General features: G+C 40.9%; 1 protein-coding gene across 2 annotated transcripts in view; it reads right to left on the bottom strand.

The window, feature by feature from the left end:
* KIF16B (kinesin family member 16B) overlaps positions 1 to 25,583 on the bottom strand; it is a 603,866-nt gene that overhangs the window by 125,140 nt on the left and 453,143 nt on the right. For both annotated transcript variants that reach the window (XM_073628239.1, XM_073628241.1), the window contains 2 exons: positions 3,777 to 3,899; positions 3,022 to 3,111 (listed from right to left, as the gene is read on the bottom strand). In XM_073628239.1, the coding sequence (XP_073484340.1) occupies positions 3,022 to 3,111; positions 3,777 to 3,899 (213 nt within the window). The remainder of the gene's footprint in view (positions 1 to 3,021; positions 3,112 to 3,776; positions 3,900 to 25,583) is intronic.

The raw sequence follows: 25,583 nt of genomic DNA, 5'->3' as shown, positions 1-25,583 counted from the left end.
CTCTAATAAAAATGTTTGTTGGATTTCTTATTAGAGAGATATTCCATCACTAACTGTCCTGACACAAAGTGAGTGGAAATGTTCCCAACAGGGCAAAGATGGCAAAACAAAACAACTGGATTCTAGAACCATTAGCAGCGCTATCTAAAACAAATACAACGTTTTAGCTGGAGTTGAGCTTTACATTTGGGCCTGGGTGCACGTAATATCCTGAAAAATGTTTGTGCTTACAAAAAAAAAAAAAAGTTTTACTAAAAATAATAATGAGAGTTGAGTAAAAAATTTCAAAGCAGGGAAGACTCTCTTAGAAGTGTAATGTGATGCTGGGATTTGACACGGGAATCTGTGAACTGAAGAATACAGTGATTAGAAAAGAAAATACAGTTGCTCACGCAGAATGAAATTTTGCTTGCGGCACAGCAGGCGCATTCATTTCCCCAAACTTTGAATACTTTAATCTAAGGGAATCTTAATGAAACAGTTTAAACTGGTTTTACATTTGATTCTTGGAAGCTTCACCTTTTTCTCAACCTTAAAAGCAAGGAAAATGTGAAACAGTCTACATGGCTTTAAATACTCGCTGTTCATTGATGTCTTCTGAGCTCATCTGCTTTGAATACAATGGAACATTAAAGAAACTTGTGGCAGAGACTGTGCTGATTTTAGAGTAAAAATAGCTAAAATAATTACACCGCAGGTATTCAGCTGTGGAAATGCAAGTTCTGGGCTGATTCGATTTATTTGGTTTTGACAGTCATAAGGTTCACTCGGTGAAGTCAACTGTCTGCTGAATTTCAATAACTGAAGCGAGACATGTCAGTAGCTAAAACACTTCAAAAATGTTCTTCCTGTCAGTCACATTCTTTTTAATTGCAAACTAACTGAGCCAAAATAATCCTATCGCTGTCTACATGCTTGCTTTGTGGTGTGACCAACCGTGTCCCTCTAAATGCACAGTCATTGTTTCATCTTAGTGTCTTCTGAGCTTCAGATTTAGAAAGTACTTGCAAACCATTCAAAAAGTAAATGTATTAAAGTTCTTAAAGCATCCTTTAGCTCTAGGCAGAGAGTGCTGAATGCAGATTTTAAAGGAAGTGTTGGATGTAATTATGAAAAAACTTTCAGCAGATTTTACGCAAAATTCAGTACTGCTAGTATATTGCTCCCAACTGTCCCTCATTTGGAAAGACTATCCCTCTTTTTTTTTAACCTAATCTCAATGTCTCTTGTTCATCCTTTGTTGTCCCTCTTTATTTATCTGATGTGTACATCGCTACAAAATGTACTATTTAAAGTGTTACTAAATCCAGGACCCTGCATTCACTATATCAGGTCTCCAACAGTACACAGAACATGGAAATGCAATTATTTTAGTAAATATAAACTGCTAAATACCTTTTCTCATGAGCAGTATATAGTAGTCTTGTGACTTCTATCAGTGCCTGGTTAAAGATTGTAGGAGGAGTTTTCATTCTACTCTGCTGTCCTATCAGGCTGCAGGACCCCTGACCCTCTGTCAGGACAGTGCTGATTGGCCCTGTGCTGATCACATGTACCCTCCCAAGAAAAAAAAACACCCTCTAGCAATACACACCAAACTGAGCATGTTCAGAGTGACTCCAAAGGCTCTGTCTTATCAGGAGATGGATTGGGGACAGTGGAAGAAGGGGAGGATCAGAGAAGACCGGATCAAATAGCCTTTTGACACAATGCGGAAGATTAACCCCTTAGGTTTCACAGTGAATATAACAAGCATGCTTTACTGCATATACAGATTGATTTTATTGTTGTGGGTTTAGTAACACTAACTACCAAAAATGTTATTCTGTACTTAACTTTTTATACAATAAAGGAGATATAAAGTAGAAATAGAGGTCAAAGAAGAACTTGTGTGGTTTAAATGACCATTTTCTGCATATTAGATCTTTGCGGTCTATATAAGTAGGACCATGGCAGGGATGTGCCCTTTGTCTACATACCGTGTGCTAAGTGTCCCTCTTAACAATGTAAGAAAGTGGGGAGGGTATACTAGAGAATTGCTAAGGCCTGCTAAAGCTTTTATAAAACCTACAGCCAGCATTCCCACACTGGAGCTGATTGACACTTTAAAATAAACCCTGTTGAAATCTCAGCCATTCATATTGAGCATATGAAGAGCAACATAACCCAAATTGCTCCAATTTCTAAAGCCTCCCTATTGCTACTTAAATGTGATGGGCAACCTCACTGACCAGAAGGGAGAAGTATGGGACAGCACACGTAAAAATTATTTAGGTAGTGAAATGAATGATACTTTGCAAGTCAACCTATGTATATTGATTGTCTGGGCATCAAATACCTCCATCGCCATTACCCTCCCCTGCATCATTCCTCCTCACCATTGTCTGCCCCATTTTTTCTGTTTTACGGGTAATGACCCTGCACTTCTGGCTTTCTTGCGTAGATGAAATTAACATCTGAATCTGTCGTCATGCATCCCAGGAGGCTTTGGGTAATTTCTGCTACATTGCTCATAAGCCCTGCAATTTCCTTACCATGCTGAACAAGTGCCAAGGTGCACCATCAGGAGCCACTGCAAGCACCAAGAGACAACTGGTCCCCTGATAAAGTCTGTATAAAAGATGTTGGCACGGAACCCAGCATGTTGCATAGGTGCACAAGATTACACCAGACGATGGATTTGTTGAGCGATGGAGCACCATACACTCAAACTCAGCTTTAATTGCTCCCAAATGCCAATTTATACTTACCCTAAACTTATTTATGCATTTAATTTATCATAGCTCCAGTTTTAGAAAAAAAGCCTTAATATGGGTTACTCTTTGGCAACTTTACTGTTGAAACACATACCCTCTATATTTGCATATTTTCAAGCCTAGTGCTAGGTGGGAACCAGCCTTGTACATATTGTACATCTGCTTACTGGGTTTTGACCACCACTGCAGACTTGGGAAAAAAAACTCAAGTGAAACTGCATCCACATGTAATCATACATAACACTAAGACATTACACAAACATACCTCTGGATACTTTAACTTGAACGTTTTATGCATTTCTCTGAATCGGCTGTAACGTCTGAACACTGTCCATGTTTCCTCTAAGACAATGATCTGCATAAGAAACAATAAAAAAAAAAAAACTTAATCTATGCAGGTCGAATGAACAGCATGGCACTGACCACATCTGTAGGATACTCGGCTTCCTTTATTCCCCTGACCCACTGTTTGACTGCCAGAAGTGAATAAATAAATAAAGGCTAATTCCAGGTATGCTGGACCATCTGACACTCCCCCCCTTCTTCCTTGTGTACAAGAGCTTGGCGATTGGCCACTCAAGAAGTCTGCTCTGTCACATGAAAGTACCAAGAGAGCCCTAAGCCCTGTGCATGCTTGTAGTAATAACTTGAAGCTTACATAGGGGCTCCGTCTTTGATCCCAGCAGCCAAAACAAAGGGAAGGTAGCTATGCACAGCCAGAAATGAGAGGCAGATGGCATTAAAGTGAACCTGCTACTGTGTCCTGTATAGGCAAAGCACAGGTTCACTTTAAATATAACCTAAGTCAATAATGACCTTTGGCGTTAAATAATAACTACAGCAAAAAAAGGTTCATTAAGGTGAAAACTGTAAAATTAGGTTAATAAAGAGATTTAAACTGGACTAAAAAAAATCTTAGCACTAAAAACACAATGCACCAAATGTTAAGCACCCAAATAACCCCACCCTAAAATTATAGATCTTAACACACAAAATAAATAAAAAAAATTTCAGGGTTACCTTTATTTCAAACTCATAGTGCTCATCCTTGCCTTGTCCACAGAGAACGTAACGAGGGATAGTTATTTTCACGGGATCTGTGAGATCATCAGGATTCACACCTAGTGACCGCGAGACCAATTTCTACAAGCAAGAACAAAGGAAGAAAATTCTTAACGTGTGCACAGAACCTGGGTCATTTTTTTAATGAATAAAATGTTCACACCTCTCAACACTTAAAATAAACATTGTGACTCTACACTTAAAAAAAAAAAAAAAAATCTGTAAGCAATGCAGTTTTATTGTGTGCACTAAATGCCTAAAAGTATCGATGCCAACTAACACTGAAAATTTAAAGAGGGTGGGTTCAAGAGCGATTTTGCCTCGTACACGATCGGATTGTTGGCCACCAAAACCGTGGAATTTTGTCCGAAGGGCGTTGGCTCAAACTTGCATACACACAGTCACACAAATGTTGGCCAACAATTACGAACGTTGTGACGTACTACGTGGTTTTTCAGCTCTTTAGCACCACCCTTTGGGCTCCTTCTGCTAATTTTGTGTTAGTAGAAGTTTGGTGAGTGTTGATTCGCGCTTTTTTTTCGCGTTTATCATTTTGAGCTTTTCAGTTCGTTTCTGAATGGCCTTTCGTCAACCAGACATGTTGCGGATTTGGAGGAGATAACGTGTTATTTATTATTGGCCTTGGAGTTATTGCTTTGACATTATTTTTTTGGTTGAATAATGATTTGATTTGGTATATTTTCTATATTTTTGGATGCATAGAATTCACTTTCTGGTTAAGTTCTATTGGTAGATAGCATGTCTAATATTATTTGTTTTCTTTATTTAATGCACAATAAAAAAAATTGCGTAGAATAATACTTGGCTATGTGTTTTATTTCAAATGACAGTTTGGTAGTAAGCAGTTACATTTTAAAAAATACAATGTAAAATTGACAAGGGACACCAACATAGTTGTATCTTTGATCTTAAAAACTATGGGATAATGGTGTTGTGGTAACCTGCCCAAATAAAAAAAAAAAAAAGCATAATAATATTATTCTTGATATCACTAGAAAAAAAAAAGCCTTTAAAAATTTGTTTGCAATAACTCCATCAGTATCACCATCAAAGCAGCTTCATTATTATCCCATTAAAGAAGAAGAGAATTTTGCGTTGCATTTCAAGATTTCATAATTTGCCACGTCACGAATGTAAATTCTCCATTACGAATGCTAGTTTACAAGACCGACCGCTTCTGGCTCGTCCTTGCTTGGGAGCATGCGTGTTTGTACTTTGGACTTTTGTCCGACGGACTTGTGTACACACGCTCAGAAAATCTGACAACATATATTTATTGGCGGAAAATTTGAAGATATGCTAGCCAACATTTGTTGGTGGAAAGTCCGACAAGAATTGTCCCAAAGGAGCATACACACAGTCAGATTTTCCACCAACAGCCTGACATCGAACATTTCCCGTCGGAAAGTCCGATCATGTGTACGGGGCTTTAAAGTGGTTGGAAAGACTGAAGGTTTTTTAACTTCATGCATTCTATTCATGAAGTTAAAAAACCTTCAGTGTGCAGCTCCCCCTCAGCCCCCCCGTAATACTTTCCTAAGCCTGATATCGATCCAGTGATGTGCACGAGAGATGAGGCTCTCCATTCTCATTGGCTGAGGTGCAGCAACAGGAGCCATGGGCTTCTTCTGCTGCCAATCACAGACAGTAAGGTGGGAGTGGGGGGTGGGGCTGAGGTGCACTCTCTGTGTCCTATGGACACAGAGAGAGGGTCTCAGGAGCGAGCACGTGCAAGCGCTCCCATAGCAAGTGGCTTGCTTTAGGGGCACACGGCAAGGAGGGGCAAGAATTGCCGATGGGGGACCCAAGAAGAGGAGGATCGGGGCTGCTCTGTACATAACTATTTCACAGAGCAGGTAAGTATGACATGTTTGGTATTTTTTTTCCCCTTTACAAATGCTTTAAAGACACATCAGACCTTAACCTTTTTCCATACAAAAGATTATACTTTTGGACAAGGCATTGCTTTTTCCAACTACAAACAGTGATCAAGGTCTAGGCACAGAATTATCTTGGTGCTTATTTAAAAAATCATGTACAGTGCCTTGAAAAAGTATTCACACCCCTTGAAATGTTCCACATTTTTTCATGTAACAACCAAAAACTTACATGTATTTTTATTGGGATTTTATGTGATAGACCAACACAAAGTGGCACATAATTGTGAAGTGGAAGGAAAATGATAAATGGTTTTCAAATATTTTTACAAATAAATATCTGAAAAGTGTGATGTGCATTTGTATTCAGCCCCCTTTACTCTGATAGCCCTAACCAATTGCCTTCAGAAGTCACCTAATTAGTAAATAGAGTCCACCTGTGTGTCATTTTATCTCAGTATAAATACAGCTGTTCTGTCAAGCCCTCGGAGGTTTGTTAGGGAACCTTAGTGAACAAACAGCATCATGAAGATAAAGGAACAGAGCAGACAGGTCAGGGATAAAGTTGTGGAGAAGTTTGCAGTTTGCGTGAAGTCATGTGGGGGACACAGCTAACATGTGGAAGAAGGTGCTCTGGTCAGATGAGACCAAAATTTAACTTTTTGGCCTAAAAGCAAAACGCTATGTGTGGTGGAAAACTAATGCTGCACATCACCCTAAACACACCATTCCCACCTTGAAACATGATGGTGGCAGCATCATCTTGTGGGCATTCTTTTCTTCCTCAGGGACAGGTAAGCTGGTCAGAGTTGATGGAAAGATGAATGGGGCCAAATACAGGGCAGTCTTAGAAGAAAACCTGTTAGAGTCTGCAAAAGACTTGAAAAAGGGGAGGAGGTTCACCTTCCAGCAGAACAATGACCCTAAATATACAGCCAAAGCTAGAAATGGAATGGTTTAGATCAAAGCATATTTATGTGTTAGAATGGCCCAGTCAAAGTCCAGACCTAAATCCACTTGAGAATCGGTGGCAAGACTTGAAAATTGCTTGTCACAATTGCTCTCCATCCAATCTGACCGAGCTTAAGCTATTTTGCAAAGAAGAATGGGCAAAAAATTCACTCTCTAGATATTCAAAGCTGGTATAGACAATCCCAAAAAGTCTTGCAGCTGTAATTGCAGCAAAAAGTGGTTCTTCAAAGTATTGACTCAGGGGGGCTGAATACAAATGCACGTGTCAGGAATGGTTTCACCTGCTGGTGAGGCTGGCAGATCTATGGGCCGCAGTACTGGTGGCCACCAGCGGGTGTCTCCCGGCAGTCTGGAGCCGACATCATCTTCTGGAATCAGGCGTCACCTGAAACTGATTGCAGGAGGTGTACTTATACCCGGCAGATGGGTGCACTCATTGCCTTGGTGTTGTTCCTTGAACCCTGACCTGTATTTGCTATCCTGAAACCTGTATTCCTGTAACCTGTACCTTGTATCCTGTGTTCCTGAACCCTGCATCCATCCTGGACTCCTGTCTTGCAGACTGAACCCTTCCTCCTGTCCTCTCCCTGTCCCATTCACTGTTCTATCTGATTGATCACCCATGTATGACCCTGGCTTGGTTTCTTTTAGGATAATATATTACACCTGTATGTACGTTTGGTTTGCAAAGTTATTATTGTGTGTCACCGTGGTTGGTTGCTGGTTTATTTTATTGTTTGCCACATCAGAGGTGCGTTTACTTTGGTGTATTACTTATCCTCATAATAAATCATATTATTATTACTTTACATGCGTTTGGTCTTCCCTATCATAGTCCACACATTTCTGGTCACATTGGTTCATGACAGCACGCCACACTTTTCACATATTTATTTGTAAAACAAATTGAAAACCATTTATCAGGGATTTTCCTTCCACTTCACAATTATGTGCAACTTTGTGTTGGTCTATCACATAAAATCCCAATAAAATACATTTACGCTTCTGGTTGTAACATGACAAATTGTGGAAAATTTCAAGGGGTATGAATACTTTTTCAAGAGACTGTATTTAAAGATGTTTTTCAGGACACAACAGGACTTGCTCCATCTATTTGTGAGGGTTATCAGTAAATTGATATCATTAACTTCTAAGGAGAAACTAAAGCCAAACTCTAACTTGAATTGGCTATGCCGAGGAAGAGGGAGTTAAGGGTTGTCAACCATGCCCACAGAGCTGTATATGTCTCTAAAGCAATGAATGCTGCAAACTGAGGTTTCACACATAGCTAGCTAAAAGTTAATGAACTGAGACTTGCATATAGATACATACATACATACATACATACACACACAAAACCTTCCACCAGCCTACATGATGGAAGGGCACGTCTCAGACTAGGAGAAGAAATAGCAGGTTTTCTGCCATCACTGAACATGCTTACATGTGGAGAGAGCACAGAATGATCTCATCAGTTGACTGCTGCTCCTTTACACTCCAGTCATAGCCTGGGGTGGGCCCTGAACCAGTATGCTGAACTGCATTGTAGTCTACAGAGATGTCCATGTCCTGGCGGTGCAGGAATGCCTAAAACGCTGGTCTGAACACAATTACAAACCCTTTAAAAGGTAAACCAATCACATATTTGTAGTTAAACTGTGAATTTAGTTGTTTGTTTGCAGTTGAGCTTTCATGCTTTCCTCAAAAACCTCTTTCAAGTAATTATTTCTTTTAGTAGGTGAAATGTATTGATAGAAAACCTTTTAATACCAGTTTAGTAATTAAACTGAAAGAATGCTGATTTTGTTTCCAAACTGCGGCCCAGGGACCAGATGCGGAACTCTGCTTGCTTTTTTCAGGCCCTTGGGTAACAATTTCATCCACTGATACCAACAATGGGGCATAATTCCCTCCTCACAAAAAACAGTGAAGGGGCACAATTCCTTCCAATGACACCAATGATGGGGCACAATTCCTCCCAATGACAGGGATCAATGACACCAATGATGGGGCATGAATCCTTCCAATGAAACCAACAATGGGGCACAATCCCTCCCACTGACACTAAAGAAGGAACATTATTTTTCCTGCTGATGTCAGGACCTTTTCTACTCCCAATGGCCACAGCCCGGCCCCCCTAAAGTCTGAAGAACAGAAAACTGGCCCCTTGTTTGGAGAACCCTAATTTAGATGAACAGTGAACTCAAAACCTTTTTCTTAATCTCCCTTGATGCACACAAACAATGAAGACCTGTAAAATAAATACTGTAGCACCCCCTTCCCCTGTGAAGGTGGTTAGGGTTCACCAGTGGCTCGGTGGGTTAGCATTTTCACATCAGGGCTGAATATCCAAATCTTTGTTGGGTGGAAGATATAGGGCACCAGTCACTTTAAGGCAGTTTAAGAGAGTTTATTATAGGGCCAATAAACTCAGGGAGAGAGGACCCTTAATATCAAAACTGTAGAGCAGCTTCAGTTCAGCATAAGTACCCCTTGGATGAGCCACCAGGATGCCCTGCACCACCAGCAGTAGCTTCTACCCAGCTCTCCAGGACATGCTTCATTGGTAACGTCTTCACAGATGGTGATCCAGTTCAAGCTATCACCTTCCCGTTCCTCTTGCCCTGGATATACTTTCCAGCTGGAAGCTTCAGACCCCAGTTTTTGTCCTCTAAGTCAGTAGTTCGCAACCCTGTCCAAAATACCAAGCCATTGACTCCGATTTAAAGCACCTGTGCAAGATAAAGGAAGGCCTGCAAACATGGCCTGTGGGGTACTTTAGGACAGGGTTGAGAACCACTGCTCTATGTAACACAGCACCCCCCCCCCCCAGGCAGAGCATGAGAGAATTCTAGGGTAACTCCAAACGTTTATATAATGCCCCAGCATATAAACCGTATAGAAGTGGACTAGGGATACATACAGTTGTGCTCATACGTTTACATACCCTGGCAGAATTTATGATTTCTTGGCCATTTTCCAGAGAATATGAATGATAACACAAAAACTTCTTTCACTCATGGTTAGTGTTTGGCTGAAGCCATTTATTATCAAATCAACTGTTTACTCTATTTAACCACATGCCGACCGGGCCATAGCCGAAAGACGGCCACAGCGCGGTTGGCTTATCCTGGGAGGGCGTCCATGGACGTCCTCCCAGAATACTGCTCTCGCACGCCCCCTGGGGCGCGCACCCGAGAACTTCCGTGACCACGGATCACGGTAAACGGCCGCAATCGCGGCCATTTACCATGTGATCGCTCCGTCAAATGACAGAGCGATCACATGTAAACAAACCGGCGTCATGTCATGACGCCGGTTCCTCCCTCCCCTCTGTGTACCGATTGGTACAGAGGGGGAGGAGCCGGGGGGAGGGATCGGATGGTAGCAGCGTTGTAGGCTGCATCTGTAGTGCCCACAACGCTGCTCTGTGACAAATACAGTCACATCCAGCCATCCATCCCTCCATGCTCAGCCATCCCTCCATACTATAATACCCCACAATACTCTGCCATACCCCACAATACCCCGCAATACCCCACAATACCCCACACTACTCCGCAACACCCCACAATACCCCGCAATACTCCGCAATACTCCGCAATACCCCGCAATACTCCGCAATACCCCGCAATACTCCGCAATACTCCGCAATACCCCGCAATACCCCGCAATACCCCGCACTACTCTGCAACACCCCACAATACCCCGCAATACCCCACAATAACCCGCAATACCCCACACTACTTTGCAACACCCCGCAATACCCCACAATACTCCGCAACACCCCACAATACCCCGCAATACTCTGCACTACTCTGCAACACCCCACAATACCCCACAATACTCCACAACACACCACAATACCCCGCAATACCCCACACTACTCTGCAACACCCCACAATACTCTGCAATACCCCACAATACCCCGCAATACCCCACAATACCCCGCACTACTCTGCAACACCCCACAATACCCCGCAATACCCTACAATAACCCGAAATACCCCACACTACTTTGCAACACCCCGCAATACCCCACAATACTCCGCAACACCCCACAATACCCCGCAATACTGTGCACTACTCTGCAACACCCCACAATACTCTGCAATACCCCACAATACCACGCAACACCCCACAATACTCCACAACACCCCACAATACTCTTCAATACCCTGCAATACCCCGCAATACTCTGCACTACTCCGCAACACCCCGCAATACTCTGCACTACTTCGCAACACCCCGCAATACTCTGTACTACTCCGCAACACCCTGCAACACCCTGCAACACCCTGCAATACTCTGCAACACCCCGCAATACTCTGTCATACTCTGCAATACCCAGCCATACCCAGTCATACTCGGCGATACCCAGCCATGCGCAGCCATATTCAGCTGTACTCGGCCTCTGTATGTGGCCAGGCTGTGGAAGTCTCACACACGTGGTATCGCCGTACTCAGGAGGAGTAGGAGAATCTATTTTGGGGTGTCATTTTTGGTATGTACATGTTATGTGTTAGAAATATTGTATAAATGGACAACTTTGTGTTAAAAAAAAAAATGTATTTTAACCACTTCCCGCCCGCTGGCCATCATACGACGTCCTTGACTTTGTGCGGGGATATCTGAATGATGCCTGCAGCTACAGGCATCATTCAGATATCAGCTTTTTCAGCCGGCGATTCCCTACACCATAGGAATGATCATAGCGGCTGTTCCACTGCTTGATCGTTCTTATGGGAGGCGAGATGGGACCTCCCCCCCTTCCAGCCGCCCTCCGGTGCTTCTACCGTCTCACCGCTACGATCGAAGCCAGGATCGTTTTTTTTTTTTTTTTTTTTTTTTTAATTTCAGGCTTCCCAGCCTAGAGGTGAGATGTGGGGTCTTATTGACCCCATATCTCACTGAAAAGAGGACCTGTCATGCCATATTCCTATTACAAGGGATGTTTACATTCCTTGTAATTGGAATAAAAGTGATCAAGAAAAATTTTTGGAAAAAAGTGTCAAACTAAAATAAATAAAGTAAAATGAACAATAAAAAAAAAAAAAAAAATTTTTAAAGCGCCCCTGTCCGTGTGCTCGCATGCAGAAGCGAATGCACACACAAGTCCCGCCCACATATGAAAACGGTGTTCAAACCACACATGTGAGGTATTGGTGCGAACGTTAGAGCGAGAGAAATCATTTTGGCCCTAGACCTCCTCTGTAACTCAAAACATGTAACCAGTAAAAAATGTTAAAGCGTCGCCTATGGGGATTTTTAAGTAGCGAAGTTTGGCGCCATTCCACGAGCGTGTGCGATTTTGAAGGGTGACATGTTGGGTATCTATTTACCCGGTGTAACTTCATCTTTCACATTATGCAAAAACATTGGGCCAACTTTACTGTTTTTGTTTTTTTTTAAAGCACAAAACTGTTTTTTTTCCCAAAAAAAAGCGTTCAAAAAATTGCTGCGCAAATACCGTGCAAGATAAAAAGTTGCAACAACCGCCATTGTATTCTCTAGGGTCTTTGCTAAAAAAAACATATATAATGTTTTGGGGGTTCTATGTAATTTTCTAGCAAATAAATGATGATTTTTACATGTAGGAGAGAAATGTCAGAATTGGCCTGGGTGCTCCTAGAATGCCTGATGGTGCTCCCTGCATGTTGGGCCTCTGTATGTGGCCACGCTGTGTAAAAGTCTCACACATGTGGTATCGCCATACTCGGGAGTAATAGCAGAATGTGTTTTGGGGTGTAATTTGTGGTATGCATATGCGGTGTGTGAGAAATAACCTGCTAATATGACATTTTTGTGGAAAAAAAAAAAAGAAAAAAAAATCTTGATTTTGCAAAGAATCGTGGGAAAAAATGACAACTTCAAAAAAACTCACCATGCCTCTTACTAAATACCTTGGAATGTCTTCTTTCCAAAATGGGGTCATTTGGGGGGTATTTGTACTTTTCTGGCATGTTAGGGTCCCAAGAATATAGATAGGCCGTCAGTAATTTAGGTATGATCAATTTTCAGATATTGGCACCAAAGGTTTTGGACTCTATAACTTTCACAAAGACCAATTAATTTACACTGATTTGTACTTATTTTTACCAAAGATATGTAGCAGTATAAATTGTGGCCAAAATTTACGAAGAAAAATTACTAAACTTGCTAAATTTTATAACAGAAACAAAGAAAATTTCATTTTTTTTAACCGAATTTTCAGTCTTTTTTCTTTTATAGCGCAAAAAATAAAAAACCCAGCGGTGATTAAATACCACCAAAAGAAAGCTCTATTTGTGTGAAAAAAAGGACAAAAAATATGGGTACAGTGTTGCATGACTGAGTAATTGTCATTCAAAATGTGAGAGCACGAAAGCTGAAAATTGGTCTGGTTAGGAAGGGGGTTTAAGTGCCCAGTGGTCAAGTGGTTAAATCATAATGACAACACAAACTACCCTGATCAAAAGTTTTCATACCCTGGTGATTTTCATACCCTTGTCATGTCCAAGTACGTCCCATGCGCAGCTTCCTGGCTGATGAATGCAAATGTTCCTCCAGTATTTTTTGATAACATACTGCATTCATCTTGCTATAAATTTTGACCAAATTGCCTGTGCCTTTGTAGCTCACACATCCCCAAAACATCAGCGATCCACCTCCGTGTTTCACAGTAGGAATTGTGTACCTTTCATCATCTGCCTTTTTGACTCCTCTCCAAATGTAGTGTTTATGGTTGTGGCCAAAAAGCTAAATTTTGGTCTTATCACTGCAAATGACTTTGTGCCAGAAGGTTTGGGGCTTGTCTCTGTGCTGTTGGCATATTGTAAGCGGGATACTTTTCGGCATTCACGTAGTAATGGCTTTCTTCTGGCGACTTGACCATGCAGCCCATCTTTCTTCAAGTGCCTCCATATTGTGCATCTTGAAACAGCCACACCACGTTTTCAGAGAGTCCTGTATTTCACCTGAAGTTATTTGTGGGTTTTTCTTTGCATCCAGAACAACTTTCTTGGCAGTTGTGGCTGAAACTTTAGTTGGTCTACCTGACCATGGTTTGGTTTCAACAGAACCCCTCATTTTCCACTTCTTGATTAGAGTTTGAACACTGATGATTGGCATTCTCAATTCCTTGGATATCTTTTTATATCCCTTTCCTGTTTTATACAGTTCAACTAACTTTTCCCGCAGATCCTTTGACAATTCTTCTGCTTTCCCCATGACTCAGAATCCAGAAACGTCAGTTCAGCACTGGATGAAAGATGCAAGGGTCTGTCAGGAGTCCAGAAACTCATTGACCTTTTATACACACACACTAATTACAAGCAAACAGATCACAGGTGAGGATGGTTACCTTTAATAGCCATTCAAACCCCTTTGTGTCAACTTGTGTGCATGTTATCAGGCCAAAATCACCAGGGTATGTAAACTTTTGATCAAGGTCATTTGTGTAGTTTGTGTCATCATTATGATATAAAAAGAGTAAACACAGTTGATTGATAATAAATGGCTTCAGCCAAACATTAACCATAAACATATTCTCTGAAAAATGGCAAAGAAATCATAATTTCTGCCAGGGTATGTAAACTTATGAGCACAACTGTAAATAATCATAACTCGGGTTACTGGATCCTCTTACACTACTGTCAGGGGGAATCCCCAATAGCAGGCAAAAGCAAACACTGAGCAAACCTGGTTAAGCTGGACTAAAAAGTTCAGGCTGACTATAGCCCAGCAGCACTAAATTTAGGACAAGGGACACTACTAATTGGGGCTAGGGCCCTTACAACATACAATACTTGTTCATAGTCTGAAATGTTTATAATAGGACACATCATCATACTAGATCCGGTCTACGGTGTTAAGGGTTAAAAATTAGTACAATTCAAGGACATTTATGTAAACCACATGGGTCGAATATGAAAAGCACACCTAGGTTTTTTCATTATTTAACAGGAAAGCCCTGATGTGCTTACACTCACCACAAAAGCCTCTGTTAGAATGCACACATTTTATTAAGCTTTTATCCAGCAGCTTATAAAGGTCTGCTGTTCTGCAGTTTAAAAAAGCCAGACAAAAGGTACCTGTGGTCCAAAACAATTATAAAAATGCCACAAAAACTGATTCCCACAAAAAGCTGCTTTGCAATAAAAAGGCATCCCATAAACTCACCACCCCCAAATCCATCTACAATTCAGGTCTCTCCGATATTATTGATTGGAATATGTGAAGTGCGCTTGTTTGCACTGACTGCTGTTATACTCGGGTGGCTGGGTCTGTCCAGGAGAGACTTCACAGTTATTACCAGCAGTGAGATGATTCATTTTTCTGCTGAGTAAAAGGCAAGTGAACAGCCAGAAGCAAAATGAAAATAAACTTTGTGTCTTCAGTATTAGCAGTTATTATGCCACTGTGTTTAGTTACCTCAATTATTTGTATTGGAATAATACAATAAAAGAAAAGAAATGTACACATCACACATTATTGTTAAAAAAAAGACGAACGGTACACTGTAAAGGAGCATGTGAAAGTACATGTGTCATGAGAGAATTATGTAGGGAATTATTAAAGTGGTTCTAAAGGCTGAAGGTTTTTTTTACCCTAATGCATTCTCTCATCCAGCCCCCCCCCCCCCACACACTACTGCCCCAAATACTTACCTGAGCCCATTATTGATCCAGCAATGTACAGATGCTCTCTCAGCTCTCTCTCTCCTCATTGGCTCAGATACAGCAGTGGAAGCCGTTGGCTCCCGCTGCTGTAAATTACAGCCAGTGAGAAGGGAGTGGAGGGGTGGAGCCAAACCACGCTTTGTGTGTCTTATGGACACACTGAACCGACTCTGGATCAAGAACGCATGAGTTCCCCCATAGCAAGCGCTCAGCAGGGGGGAGGAATCACAAGCGCTGGTGAGGGACCCCAGAAGAAGGGGATCAGGGCTGCTCTGTGGAAAACCATTGCACAGACCAGGTAAGTATGACATTGCCTTTAGAATCACTTTAAAAGAGAAGTAAAGGATTTTTTGCATTATTCAGATTCATACTTACCTAGGTGGGTGCAGCATGGGACCGATGCTGCATCTGTCCCCCGGCGCCTCTACACTGAGAACCGAGCGATCAAACACCGTTGATCGCTCAGTTTTCAGAGATCCATGAGCAGAGAGCTGCAGACTGTCAGTCACAGCTCTCTGCTCTGCTCCCTCGCTGAGAGGCTGAGCCGGATGTCAGTCTAGGCACCTGGCGGATCCAGACTTTATTGTCCTGATGACGCGGTGCCTGGACTGACATGTGGGAGGTCAGCAGAGAGCGGACTTCAGCCCGCTCTCTGCTGAAAACGGGTCACAGGAGTGCAAAACAAATTGCACTCCTGTGATCCATAGTGGAAGCACAGCCAAACAAGCTTTGGCTAGACTTCTCCTTTAAGGTAATCTGAGTGGACTTTCTGATTTTTGTCCAGTTGAAATGTTTGCTGGATCGCATTATTAGTATCTCAGTAATTGCTTTCACATGTTACTGGAAATTGACCTTTTTATAAAGGACATATATGCGCACACACCTTTCCAGCTGGGACAAAATTACCCCAAGCCTACATTTCTCCTGTCTTTAGTCAAATGTACTTCTAGCTATGTATATGGATATCATAATTTGAGGCTTAAATAGTATGTAGGATAGTTTTATAAATCATAAATTATTCTTACATATTAATATTATGCATTCTTCTATCCAGCCAATAGGTGGAGCTTAAGGCTCCCTTTCACATGTTTTCACTATCCTCTTTGCTCTTTTGTTGTATAAAGCCTGTCAATGGAGCTGAATATCTCAAGCTAATATACACACACACAACTGAATTATTCAGCACAGTGGCTCCTTCCAGAGTTCCTCCTCCCTCTCTAATGCCCACCCCATAATTCAGTAAACAACAACTGTGCTAGAAAACAGAGAACTACAGCTGTGCACTCTCTTCAGAAAATGAACAGTTCTCTTGGAATCCTTTTTTTTTGTGTATTAAAGTGTCACTAAACCCACATAAAAAAAAAAAATTAATAAACACTGTATTACATGCTGTTCATACTCGCTCAGTCATTATGAGATTTGTTTTCTGTAACCTACAAAAAACTTCCCCCTTTTGTCCATGTCCCCAATTCAGCTAGGGATTTTGCAGAGCAGTGTTGGCAGCTCTGCACATGCTTAGCTTTTTAGTGAGTTTCTATGCTGAGCATTTCCTTCAGCCCATGTAACTATAGAGTCACACATGTGGACGAATACACAGTAGTAAATGATAAACCACACACCCTCCCTTCTCTTACATACCCACTAACCAGCTAAACACAATGGGGAAGGGATATTACATGTAGATTGATGGAGCTTGATCCCCTTCTTATTCTAAGACACATGCTGCAAGGGAGTGACACAGCCTGTAAATGACAGAAATCCACCCACATATACAAATATATATTTGTATGATGATTTAAAACAGTTTATCAAAATAAATTATTTATTTTTACTCTGTTTTCCAGAGGCTGTTATTTTTTATTTTTTTTTGGACATGTGACCAACAGCAGAGGACTAGAAGCTCCTCCTGCTTATGTGTCCCTGCAGACAGGCTGGGAAAGAGCTGGGTCATGTGACAGCTGTATATCGATTAGGAAAAAGGTACTTTTTTAAATTAAAATAATTACGGAGGCGCATGCGCGAAGCTGGCTGAGCAGGACATGTCCACTTAGAGCTCCGCACTGACCGGGACCCAATAGCCAGATATTAACAAATTTTATCAGTCCTCAACCCCCCCCCACAGTTCCTGTCACATACCTGTGACTCCTGGGCACATACTGACAGGCTACACAGTGTGAGGAAAATGAAGCTGAAGCTCAGCTGAGCTCTGATGAAGAAGGGACGTTCCCTTCAAAACGCGTCAGCTGGTAGTGATGCTTGTGTGTTCCTCCATGACCCTTGGAAGATTTCGCTCACCATAGAACTGTATGCTGCTAGTTGGTGCATTTTTACATTGTGCCTTACTCTACTACTGCTTGTGAGTAATTTCTTTTTATAATTTTTTTCAATAAATACTTCTACAAAAGATAATGCACATGGCTGGTGCGCCCTCTTTTTCTTTCTTTCTCGATGCTACTAATGGCTCTGACTTTATAAATCAATTTGAAAGGATTCTCCATAGAGCCTTACAGAATACCTCAGACTATCTAGAATATCACAGACAAACTGACAAGGGAGATTCTTGAGATGGGCCGCCGCACCACTATCCTTGAACAAAGGATAGATAAAGTGGATGTCACTACCTCTAACCAGACTGAAGAACTTGAATCCCTCAAAGATGAATATTCTCTTCTTCAAAACCGCATTGAAGATTTTGAGAACAGGGATCTTCGCCTGTCACTACCTGGAGCACCAATAGAAGACCCCAGACGCCGAGATACATATGGGGGTTGATTTACTAAAGGCAAATTCACTCTGCACTACAAGAGCACTGCAAGTGCACTTGAAAGTGCACTTGTAGTGCAGTGGCTGTGGATCTGAGAGGATGCTCTGAAATTATGGGAAGCTCTGCTGATTTTATCATCCAATCATGTGCAAGCAAAAATGCTGTTTTTTATTTTCCTTGCATGTCCCCCTCAGATCTACAGCGACTGCACTTCCAATGCACTTGCAGTGCAAACTGGATTTGCCTTTAGTAAATAAACCCCATGGTCTTCCTCAGATTTTACAGGACTCCCCTGATCATCAATCTCCCTCCAAGAGAAGTCGCATTGCTTCACCGCCCATTGCAGAAGGAGATCTAGTGGACTGAAATATTGATAAACGTGCACTGCAAGTGCACTGGAAAGTGCACTGAAAGTGCACTTGGAAGTAAAGTCGCTGTAGATCCGAGGGGGTATGCAAGGAAAATAAAAAACAGCATTTTAGCTTGCACATGATTGGATGATAAAATCAGCAGAGCTTCCACTCATTTCAAATCTACCCCTCGGATTTAGAGCGACTGCATTTTCAAGTGCACTTGCAGTGCAAAGTGGATTTGCCTTTCGTAAATAACCCCCTATTATCAGTAAAAAACAAATTGGATATCAGAGATAATAAAAGACTCTGATCCCAGCGCTCTAAAATGGATGAAATGATAATGGTCTATGCACTTCAAGCTGCTATTATAAAAAACCAACAACAGAGATAAACAAAAATATACCCCCTTCTTTTTAAAAGGAGAAAGTATTAACAGCGCTACTAATGAATGAAATATTCACCAATATGGTATAACATATAGTGCATAAAAAATAAATAAAATAAAATAAACTATTTCCACTCAACTAGCAAAAACACCTGCCAGTGGTGGGTATGATGTACCTGATCTGGGACAACCGTATTGTGTATGCTGGTTAAACACAGTCCTGGTACATACTAGAATGTTACTAATTGGAGCAAAAAAAATTACAAATTAAAATAACGTATGCAAAATGGGTAGTATGTGTAAAAGTCCAAACACTCAGTCTAATGACTGTAAAACATAGAGAGGATAATGTAACCAGTCCTTTGTACAAAAAGTAATTCCATGCATGCAGTCTACAGCAATTAAAAAAAGGCTTCAAAATCTAACGGAGTGCACAATCCAAGGGCTGCTACACCATCACCGGACCACCACCGCCGCGATGAGTCCCGAGATGACGCTGCCTGTGTGTAGCTGAAAAGGGTCGCGTGGTTACCACTGACGCGTTTCGTCATTACTTCTTCAGAGGGTGTCATCCTGGGACTCATCGCGGCGGGCGGGACTTGTAAATTTCCGACGAGCGGTAAGAGACACTGACACTGACAGGCTGCATTTTATTACTTTTATCTTAACTTTTTGGCTGAGGAGAGCAGATCCACCCAGTGGTAGAGGAGCAGATTACAACCAGGAAGTTGCTATGGACTTATTTGACACTTACCTTTGGTAAGCATACACCCAAAAGGGGTTATCACACGTTGGTCCAGTGATGGTGTAGCAGCCCTTGGATTGTGCACTCCGTTAGATTTTGAAGCCTTTTAATTGCTGTAGACTGCATGCATGGAATTACTTTTTCTACAAAGGACTGGTTACATTATCCTCTCCATGTTTTACAGTCACTTTGACTGAGTGTTTGGACTTTTACACATACTACCCATTTTGCATACGTTATTTTAATTTTTAATTTTTCTTGCTCCGATTAGTAACATTCTAGTATGTACCAGGACTGTGTTTAACCAGCATACACAATACGGTTGTCCCAGATCAGGTATATCATACCCACCAATGGCAGGTGTTTTTGCTAGTTGAGTGGAAATAGTTTATTTTATTTTATTTATTTTTTATGCACTATAATGTTATACCATATTGGTGAATATTTCATTCACTTGTAGCGCTGTTAACCCCCTTGTTAGCATCCTCAAGAGTCATATTTTATACTTTCTCTATTAGAAAGTACAATAATAATTAAAAAAATAGACTAGGTTCTCTATATTAGTTAGTTTACCTCATAGTTATTTGATTCATCCTGTTATATAGTTTTCCTCTAATCAAATGTAAGAGGTATATTGAATTTAATGTACAAAACCTCTGCCTTTCCACTTTAGTTATGACATTCTTACTTTACATAATAACTTCCTTCCTGAAAATTATTTCAGAGTTTATAAAAATTTGAGATTCGGTAGACTTCTAACCTATTATATGTATAATTTATTTGTTGGCTGTCGTAGTCCCGGAGACAGCCACTGCACCTCCACAGTTTCCTCGAGTGCCCAACTCAGGTGTCTGGTCACTCCTTGGACTTTTTGTATCCTCTGGTTAGTGTTCTTACACTATCCTTTGGATACCTGCTCCACTTAGGAGCTTAAAATTTTTTTTTGCATATATACACATGCATATATGTGTGTTTTTTTTAATATACTTATAATTTATTTCTATTATTTGCTACCCAATAATTAGATTCTCTGTCCGTATCACCTTTTGAAATGACTTCCGTAAACCTTTTGACTCTTCTCAATGTTCAGGATCTCAACTCTCCTCCTAAACGTACCAAAGCTTTCTAAACTCTCAGCTCATGTTGTCTGTTTACAAGAAACATATTTCACGACACAGTCCACACCTAAATATTTTGGTTGAAAATACCCACAGGTTTTCACTGCATCAGCGAACATTAAGCAAAGAGGTATATTGATTGCTTTTCATCATACTACTCCGTTTACTCTACAGAAAGAACTCAAAGATCCTGAAGGTCGATACCTTATACTCTCCGGTCTCTTGTTAGATGATGAAGTCACTATAGTTTCTTACTATGCTCCCAATAAGAATCCTTTATCTTTCCTCTCACATTTATTATCAAAAGTAGAAACACATAAAAGTGGCACACTCATTCTTGGTGGTAATTCAAATCTAATATTATACCCATTTCTAGACAAATCCCCAACCCCAACCACGGCCCCTCGACTCCCTTATCAAAAACTCCTTAACTAATACTCTCTCTTGGACACATGGAGAGAACATAACCCAGCCAGAAGACAATATACTGTACGTATTATTCCCATCCCCACAAACAGTTTTGCAGAATAGACCACCTTTTGGTGAACATTAGTACCTCAGCACTTATTCGTAACTCAATTATTATGCCTTGTACCTGATCAAATCATAATGCAGTTATAACAACTCTTTCCTCTTTGGTTCCCCGATCCAACCTCCACGCTTGGTATACAAATGATAGTTTATTGACAAATCCCAAATATCGATTACAAATAGAAACAGCCATACAAGATTATTTTATGAATAACAATACTACTGATACAGACACTCTAATCTGCTGGGAAGCCCTCAAACCATATATTAGAGGGGTCTGCATTAGCCAAGCCTCACACTACCGTAAGATAAAATGTCAACTTTATAAACAATTAGAAGAGGCTATCTATAAAGCTTCTGAGAAATTCCAAACACCCTCTCCATCAAACAAGTTAAACTATGACAAAGCACGTTTAGAACTAGATCTTTTATTGACAGAATCAGCAGAAAATATTCTTCGCAAATCCAAACATTCCTTTTATATGAAGGCAAACAAGCCAGATACATTTTTAGCCTTAGCACTCCGAAAACTTGATCATACCCCGAAACCTATTCCATTAAAACGAACAAAAGATGACTATACAAGCAATCCACTCAAAACAAATTTTGTAGAAAACCTTTTCACGCTATACAAAAACATTTGATCATTCTCATTTGACCACACTGTTATCCTCTATTAATCTTCCTTCTCTCTCCCTATCACATCAGGAAACTATAGACAAACCTATCACAATAGCAGAAATTCAAACCGCAATAAAAACATTGAAACCCCATAAACGTCCTGGTGTAGATGGATTTTCATCTGCTTATTATAAACATTTTTCCACAATTTTATCACCACTTATGGTTGAGGCCTTCAACTCTCTGCTTAATGGACAATCCTTTCCTACTGAACCTCTCACAGCTTCCATCTTTATGTTACCTAAACCAAATACTGACGTTGCCTCATGGTCAAATTACATACCGATTTCCATTCTTAACCTAGATATAAAGATATTGGCCAAAATTCTTGCAACTCAACTTAATCCCATAATAGGTACTTTGATCCACAAGGACCAAACTGGCTTTATCCCCTCCAGACAAACTGGTGACAATATTTACTGAGCTTCACTTCTGGAGCATACAGCCTGCTCTCGTCACATCCCTATCTGTTTCCTCTCATTAGATATACAAAAAGCTTTTGACTCGCTATATTGGCCTTATCTTCATACAATTCTCCAGCATTGGGGATTCGGAACAAATGTTTTGCTTTGGATTGATATTTTGTATTAAAACCCAAAAGCTTGTATTGCTTATTCAGGATACCGTTCTGACCCCTTTAATACTGAGAGAGGTACCAGACAGGGATGTCCATTATCCCCTCTCCTCTTTGCCCTAGCCATCTAACCCCTAGCACAGCTCATTTGATCTAACCCAAACATCCAAGGACTGGAACTTGGGGGTCATCACCACAAATTATGCCTGTTTGCAGATGATGTCCTGATGTTTCCAACTTAGCCCCTGTTATCAACATCACCTCTCAAGGACTTTCTTTCCAAATTCGGACAATTATCAGGCCTAACAATAAATTTCCACAAATCCACTGCCCTAAACATTTATCACCTACTGTCCAAACTCAACTTCATGATTCTCTCCCGTTTGTCTGGTCGGCTTCCCATATTTCTTATCTAGGCATTAATTTTATAGCAAATCCATCTGACCTCTACACAGTCAACTATCCACCTATGCTTACACAACTTACTAAACTCTTAGCTAATTTGTCTTCTCCCCCTGCTGGCATGGATAGGTAGAATAACAGTGATCAAAATGTCTATCCTCCCTAAACTTTTATTTTAATTATTTTACAACAAAAAAACAACTAATTCATTAGGGGCTCACTCAAACCTTGTTTACCCAAATTAACCTTATACTCTCCCCGGTCTTAGTGTGCCAGACTTCACCAAATATTATTACGCAGCACAACTAGCACAATTACCCAAATATCACACTGCGAAGGAAAGTCCATTATGGGTATCAATGAAGTCAATCAACTGTGACCCTCTTTCTATTGCAAATTTACTATGGTTAACTCCTACACAGCGGAAGAAGGTCACAAATCCTACTAGCAAACACAGCCTTTCCATTTGGGACAGATTGAAAACCAGATTTGGACTAATATACAAACATAATACCCTCCTCTCCTTCATACGTAACCCTTCCTTCTACCCAGCCTGGTCCTTCCCAAAATCTTTTTCAGTGTGGTCAAATGTAGATTTGATTAGGGCTCATCATTTCTTTAAAACTCTAAATATCATACCATTTCCAGACTTATGCAAACATATTCCCTTCCATCCACAGAAACCTTTCAATATCTCCAAATTAAACATTTTTTGGAACACAACAAACCCACTGGCACACAAACCCCTGACTTCATTGTCTTTTAAAATGCTTGCAAATCTGACCCCCATAGATGTGGACTTATTTCTGCCATATATGAACAATTACTCTCTCATGTAACCTCTTCTCCTCCAACATACACAACCAAATGGGAAACTGATCTTCATTTTCAACCAATTGAACTAGACTGGTCTCAGATTTGGCAAACAACTTAATCAGCCACGCCTAATATAGTGGCTCTCAAAACAAATTATAAGGTGCTAATTAGATGGTATCTGGTCCCATCCAGAATATCCAAATTTTCTCCCCAATATCCCTCTCACTGTTTGAGGCTATACTACTCTGGGTTTGCATTTACATATCTGGTGGGAATGTCCCATACTAAGCTCTTTTTGGACAGAAATCTTCAAAATTCTTTCTACTATGTTCAACATAACCCTTATACCTGATCCCTCAGTAACACTCCTGAACAGAAAACCACAAATCATAACACACCACCAATTCAAATTACTTCTTTTTATAACCATGGCAGCTAAACAAACTGTAGCAAAAGTGTGGAAATTGAACTCTCTCTGCACAGAGTCAGACAAAGTGTCACACAATCTATGATACAGTATGTGCTAAAACTGAAGCTATACTGCTAGATAAAGTTGCAAATTTTGAATCCTTATGGAGACCTTGGATTAAACATTATTTACCTCCTGGTTTGGACTGTTCACTAACTTCTCCCTGAGAGTTTATAATATGCACCCAGCTTCTATGATTACTTTCACCTGACTCTCTAACCATTGGTCCAACTGGACATTTACTTCTCTCCCTTCTGTGCCCTATTCCCTCCACTAGGTTTATTCTTGTTAATTATCTAATATACCAACTGTACTAGAAGATACTTTGAATAGTTGGGATTTTTGACCTACGCACCAGATAAAGCCAAACCAAAAGAAGGAACTTGGCACTGGTTTAGCCTAATTTATTCCCCCAGCTATTCTACAACACATTCACTTTATAGTTCTTTATAGGTTCATTCAATTCTATTCTCTTAATGGATGACATCATTATATTATATTATTTCAATCAACCTCATTTCTCAATTATTTGTTGTCAAATAGCTGCCATGAAGCTATGAGTATGACACTTCATGTTACATACTGTATATACTCGAGTATAAGTCGAATTTTTCAGCCCTTTTTTTTGGGCTGAAAGTGTCCCCTTCGATTTATATTTAAGTCACCGTCGTCTGTCTGCATGATCAGCGTGTCATGCAGGCAGACGGCGGCCGGCGTGTGATGATAGTGTTCGGCGGCTATTCCAGCATTCAAAAGCCGCGCCTCCTGCTCGTCTGTGATAGGCTGAACAGCTGTCAGTGTACAGCCTATCGCGGACATTCTCTCATCCTCGTCCGTGGTATGAGAATGAGAGAATGTCCGTGATATGCAGTCAGCGGTCAGCCTATCACAGACGAGGAAGAGGCGCGGCTTTTGAACTGTGGAATGGCCGCCGAACACTATCATCACACGCCGGCCGCCGTTTGAGGATGGAGATCGCCACAGGGAGGCTGCACAGGACACAGGTAGGCTGCACATTCATACAGGACACATGCACACAGGACATGTACAGGACACATGCACACAGGGACACAGGAACACAGGGACACATGTACTGGACACACATGTATAGAACACACATGTACAGGACACACATGTACAGGACACATGCACAGGGTACAGGTAGGCTGCACAGGACACAGGGAGGCAGGCAGCTGCAGATGGGCATTGTTGACCCTCTGCATTTCTCACCCTCGTCTTATACTCGGGTCAATACATTTTTCCCAGTTTTTTGTGGTAAATTAGGGGCCTCGACTTATACTCGGAACGACGTATACTCGAGTATATATGGTAATCATATCCTACAATCCACTATGTTAACTATTTTCATTTACATTTATAAGAATTACTTTCCTGAA

Source organism: Aquarana catesbeiana, linkage group LG04 (assembly GCF_042186555.1).
Source record: "Aquarana catesbeiana isolate 2022-GZ linkage group LG04, ASM4218655v1, whole genome shotgun sequence".
In the NCBI taxonomy this organism is placed as follows: Eukaryota; Metazoa; Chordata; class Amphibia; order Anura; family Ranidae; genus Aquarana; species Aquarana catesbeiana.
This window is presented reverse-complemented; position numbering and strand designations above follow the sequence as displayed.